General features: G+C 30.8%; 1 protein-coding gene across 3 annotated transcripts in view; it reads left to right on the top strand.

Annotated features, from left to right (window-relative positions):
• The window catches only part of LOC107609812 (hippocampus abundant transcript-like protein 1), a 10,724-nt gene extending 6,237 nt beyond the window's left edge, over positions 1-4,487 (top strand). Inside the window, exons 2-14 of one of the 3 annotated variants that reach the window (XM_016311844.2) lie at positions 220-331; positions 727-839; positions 1,551-1,673; positions 1,767-1,972; positions 2,065-2,140; positions 2,343-2,429; positions 2,528-2,608; positions 2,721-2,753; positions 2,962-3,015; positions 3,142-3,183; positions 3,382-3,460; positions 3,546-3,616; positions 4,096-4,487. In XM_016311844.2, the coding sequence (XP_016167330.1) occupies positions 220-331; positions 727-839; positions 1,551-1,673; positions 1,767-1,972; positions 2,065-2,140; positions 2,343-2,429; positions 2,528-2,608; positions 2,721-2,753; positions 2,962-3,015; positions 3,142-3,183; positions 3,382-3,460; positions 3,546-3,616; positions 4,096-4,152 (1,134 nt within the window). In that variant the 3' untranslated portion in view covers positions 4,153-4,487. The remainder of the gene's footprint in view (positions 1-219; positions 332-726; positions 840-1,550; positions 1,674-1,766; positions 1,973-2,064; positions 2,141-2,342; positions 2,430-2,527; positions 2,609-2,720; positions 2,754-2,961; positions 3,016-3,141; positions 3,184-3,381; positions 3,461-3,545; positions 3,617-4,095) is intronic. The other 2 variants (XM_021106083.1, XM_021106084.1) reach the window with 2 other exon arrangements.

Raw genomic sequence — 5,434 nt, 5'->3', positions numbered from 1 at the left:
ATTGCATTGCTTTTACGAAAGGATAACAATAACAAAAGTTTTTAAATAAATGCAAAGTTACCACTAAATGGTTTTAGAAAACTATCTTTTGTTGAAGAATATAGTATTAAAATATACTCTCTTCGATGGTTTGAAATAAAGTATGGTAGTTTACATTTACATGAATGTGCAGTACTTTATATCCTTCTGTGGGGAAACAAAAATATGTGATGTGTGCAGATGGTAGGACTTGGAACGCTTGTGATGATGCCACTCCTGGGTAATCTCTCAGATAAATATGGGAGGAAGACCATTATCACACTGCCCATGATCCTCACAATTATTCCAATAGGTACCTTTCTCACAAATTCATTCCGTTTGCATTTGATTAAATTAGTCAACATTTTTTTTTTAAAAAGTAAGCTCCAATATTTTAAAATTATAGAAGCATTTATAACTTTTAAACGACATGTATTATCTTTTTTTGATAAATGAACTTTTTTAATTTTTTTTCTCTAGTGTAATCTTTTATTATACATCTTTTGCCACATATTTTTTATTATATTTAAAAGAATATATATTAAAAATTACATTTTATCAATACTATTTGCTACAAAAAATTGAGAGAATCTATTCTAATTTTTTTGCCATATGAGAATTGCTTGGTAAATAAAGACAAAATAAAAAGCATAAACATGTGGCCTTAATGATTTCATTTATAATAATTTGGTGTTGACAATTTTACAGGTATATTATCTTATAGCAGGACGAAAGAATTTTTCTACGTATACTATGTCTTTAAGATTCTCATTTCCATGGTTTGCGACGGAAGCGTTCCTTGCCTCGCCCTGGCTTATGTGGTACTTTTCTTGCTATTTTCCGTGCACATGCTTAGATTCATTTAGAGGAATGGTAGAATTAGCCATAATGTTTAAAAAAATAGGTTAAAGTATTTTGTTAGATTATTAAACTAGAAGAATTAAATTAATAGTTAAAAGTGATAGCTAAAACATAAATTTTAATAATCTTGTGACATATTTCAATTAATAATGCAAATTTATAGTTGTTAATTAACGACAATATAGTGTTCCAAAGTTTATGCATGACCATCACTTCATTAAGGCACCAAACCATATCATGTATGTATTATATATGAAAAAGAGAAGTGATAGGGTTAGTAATTTTTGTATTTTGTAATCATCAATTGGTTATCAATAGTGTTTTTAATGATGTGAAATTAAATTTAATGGTGTAGGATCATTCAATTTTTTTTTATGGTTAAATGTTAGCTAATTTTTTAAAAAATTCCTTGTCCCAAGACTTTTCTTATAAAAAAAATATAGGTAAACAATGAGAATGTTAAACATTGTGAACAATAGATATGTTAGATGTTCAATTCACTAGTTGTATAAATAGTTATTCTAATATTAGAGTTTAGGAGATAGTTTAAAAGTGTAAAATTCACATGTAAATATCTCTCTTTAAAAAATAAAAACTACTAAAATAATTTTAATTTTAAAATTATATATCAATTTTGCTGTTTATTACTTTCCCGCCATTTTGATTTTCAGGCAGATAACGTAACAGAAGGTCGACGCGCCACCGCGTTTGGGATTCTTTCGGGAATAGGCTCCGCCGCCTTCGTCTGCGGCACTCTTTCAACTCGCTTCCTCTCTGCTGCCCAAACTTTCCAGGTTCTTCATCTTGCTTCAGAATTTTTTTTATCTCTCTCTCTGTTTTCAATTGCGTCAAATTCTGAATTATTTATTTTAATTTGGTTCGATTAGGTTTCCACTCTTGTGGCGGTGATTGCAGCAGTGTACATGTTAGTTTTCCTTCGGGATTCGATTATCGATGAGAATAATCTTTCTACCCCAATCCTTACGGCAGAAAAGCCCGCCGCCACTAAAATTGAAGCAAAACCGAAAAGCAATGTGCAACTGTTTCAAGCTTTGCGATCTCTGCAAGACCTAGCTTCCTTCCTCACTGGCAGGTTCAATTTGCCGTTTCTCATTCCTCTTCGCACGTGATGTCTTTTTGGAACATCAATTATATTATCTCTGTTTTTTTCATCGTGATTTGCAGCTTGACTATTACTCAAGCAGCAATTGTTGCGTTCTTCAGCAACCTTGCAGATGCTGGTCTTCATGGTTCAATGCTGGTATTTTTCTAATTAATTTTCTTATTATCCTTTTTTTTTCTTGTGGAGTATGCATGTGAACCCCTATAAAATGTAGTATTATTTCATTTCATTAGTAATTTGGCAAGTTTACGATAAAAAAGGAAAAAATTTTAATTAATTAGAACAAGGTACCGAAGTATAGTCTGAGATGATAACATTTTTTTCCCCATTTCCTGTGCAGTATTACTTAAAGGCTCAGTTTCATTTTGACAAGAATCAGTTTGCTGACTTGATGGTCATTTCTGGGGTTACAGGGACTGTGTCACAGGTAATTTTGCATTGCAATATTTCAGTCCTTTATCTATATTGAGTTTTCGTATTCTCTTGATATAAATAGTTCTTGAGTTTCTTGATTAATTGTCCCAGCTTGTTCTTATGCCCATTTTGGCCCCAATTCTGGGAGAGGCAAGACTTCTTTCAATTGGACTGTTTTTCGGCTGTATTCATGTAAGATTCTTTTTTCTTTCCTTTTTTTCCGCTATTGTTTTTGATGAAATTATAAAAAGAAAATTTCACTTGTTTATAATGTTCTGAACTAGCAATGTGGAATGAAATGCAGATGTTCCTTTACAGCATAGCATGGTCCTCGTGGGTATTTATTCCAACTCTATTGCTAATTACAACTTGGTTTCTGTTAAATAAGTTTTTAATTATGTAATTTTTTAGTATAAGTGTAAGTGAAATCAATAACAGTTCTTTGATTAATTTTACATGTATATGTCCCCAGTATCCCTATCTTCCCCACCTTTATGTGGTATTGATATTAATAATGGTAATAGCTTATGTCTAAATGCTGACAGGTTCCTTATGCTTCTGCCATGTTCTCAATAGTATACGTTTTTGCACAGCCCTGTGTAAGTTTCTTTTTTATTTAATCTTTCTTTACTATCCTTTGAACAGATAAATTTTTTCCCTTGACTTCCAATGAAATGTATGATTAAAACATAGTCTTGAGTTATGTTTATTTTGTCTTAATGCAGATACGGAGCATAGTCTCTAAACAAGCTGGTTCTCATGAGCAGGTACTGTTTTTCAGAGTATTTGTTATATTTCCGTAAAGGAGGAGAAAAGAGCTTAGTTTTGCTTGATAAAAATGCTATGTGCTTACTGCTTAGTCTATTTCTTTTGTCCTTCTTTTTTTTTTTTTTTTTTTTAAAGTAGATACTAGATATCCTGGAATTATTTCAGTGCATTTCTTCTCACGTGCCTTTTCTTTTCAGGGAAGGGCTCAGGGTTGCATTTCGGGCATATGTTCAGTTGCACATATTGCTTCTCCCTTGGTTTTCTCTCCATTGACGGGTGAGGGGAATGTTATTAATCATTTCCTGTTTTGTTCAATTAACTATTGAGTTTTATTAATAAGCACTTTCTCCTCAATTTTCAGCTCTTTTCCTATCTGAAAAGGCACCTTTTAATTTTCCTGGCTTCAGCATAATGTGCATTGGATTTGCTTCGGTAAGAACTTCAATGGAAATGCTGTACATATATATGTATTATATTTTGAATGCATGTAGATAGTAATTAGTCTTGTCAGATGGTGATATAACTAAACTATGATGATCCAATCACAAAGTATATCAATAGAATGATTCACCTTTCTAATATTAAACAGAGGCCACGATTGGACCCTAGATATCGTTACTAAATTGGGTAAATTGAATTAGTGTTTATGGGCTATGGCTGTACATATAGAATCCTCAGATATAACTCTTCCAAAGGGTTTCTGCCTTGCTTTTCAGGCTAGGCGGCACCTATATTAATTTGTTTTAAGGGTAAAATGCAACACTACAATATTCTTCTGAGGGGAACACACATATAATTTTTGAAGCATATTTTGACCAGTTTGTGTTTTTACTATATTTTCACGTGTTTTGTACATGGTTTCATTTACATTTATTTTTAGTTTTTACTTTGAATCGAATTTTCTCTTGCAGATGATATCTTTTGCTCAAAGTCTGATGGTGAAAGTGGTTCCTACCATTTTGAGTTGAAGGACAAATATTAATTGGGTCCCTAATATTAGTGATCGTAAATATTTACTCAACATGGAACGACTCATTTCCTCCGGCTATGCATTTGACGAGGAAGCAAGATGTTGAAGTCTGTTCCTAGAACTGGAATTATAGCATATTTTATAGGCTTTTCTAGTTTAGCACCATTGTATTGCTTTGGTTCGTCTATATGGCCTTTTTTAGATCAAAAGATACCAAGGTAAATTTTGATTTTTACAGTTATTGACATTTTGATATCTTGTTACACAATTTGGAAATACTAATCAAAATATGTGCAAGTGAAAATGTGAAATATATATGTCTACTGGTGTAAATCTTCCCTCTTGATCTTGATTTATTGGTATGGTTTTTTCCAACGATGACATTCGCTAAGAGGTAGATTCAAAAGGTACCAAATGGAGACGTATGCTCTGGGAAAAAGAGTTTATGAAATCTAGCTATGAAAATGTTTTAATCAGTAACAATGTTATTCGAATCCTGTTTAGATGTTCACATCTCATTTTTACAGATAAAAAGTATAAATTTAAACTGTGTTTTAGGTGCACTTTTATCCATATTTTACATATTTATATCAAAATAAAAGTGTAGAATATATTTTTAATCAATATTGCCTATAGAGTGATAAAAAAAAACTTTAAAGCTTAAATCTATAAAAAAAAATATATATTTTTGTTATATTGAATAATAGAAAATTTAACTTTCTCCTCTTTTAAAGAGTGTAACAAAAATTGTAGAGATTAACTCAACCAAATAATCACAGAGAGTCAGGTTGAACTCATAAAGAAAAAAAAAATGCTGTGTAAACACGAAATTTACTAAGAAATTTTGGAACTAACAAGGGCGTCAAACTGTTGACTGTTTTTCATTTCAAATAACGGCGCGAAAGATCCGCTCTAGGGGAGCTTTACGGGGAGGTTGCCTTAACGCCATTGCCAGCACAGTATTTGACCTTATAAGTTATAAGAGCCGCCTGAGGAAAAAAAAAATATCAAAAGAATATTGGTTAGAAATTTAGAATAATGATCCATAATGTCTTTTATTAAACCTCCAGCTCAACTATATAACTTGATTGACTAACCAAAACGAGTCAAAGAATCTACCAAATAAACAACTAATAATTATTTTTTTTTTTACTTCTTCCTCTGTTAAAAATAAAAAATTTCAACAAATATAAATAAATAATAAAAAATTAATTATTTATATAAAATATATATTAAAATATAAAATTTATATAAAAAATAAAATAATATATATAATAATT

The sequence above is a fragment of the Arachis ipaensis genome, chromosome B07 (genome assembly GCF_000816755.2).
Source record: "Arachis ipaensis cultivar K30076 chromosome B07, Araip1.1, whole genome shotgun sequence".
Classification (NCBI taxonomy): Eukaryota; Viridiplantae; Streptophyta; class Magnoliopsida; order Fabales; family Fabaceae; genus Arachis; species Arachis ipaensis.
Note: the sequence above shows the minus strand (reverse complement) of the source record. Positions and strands in the feature narration are given on the sequence as shown.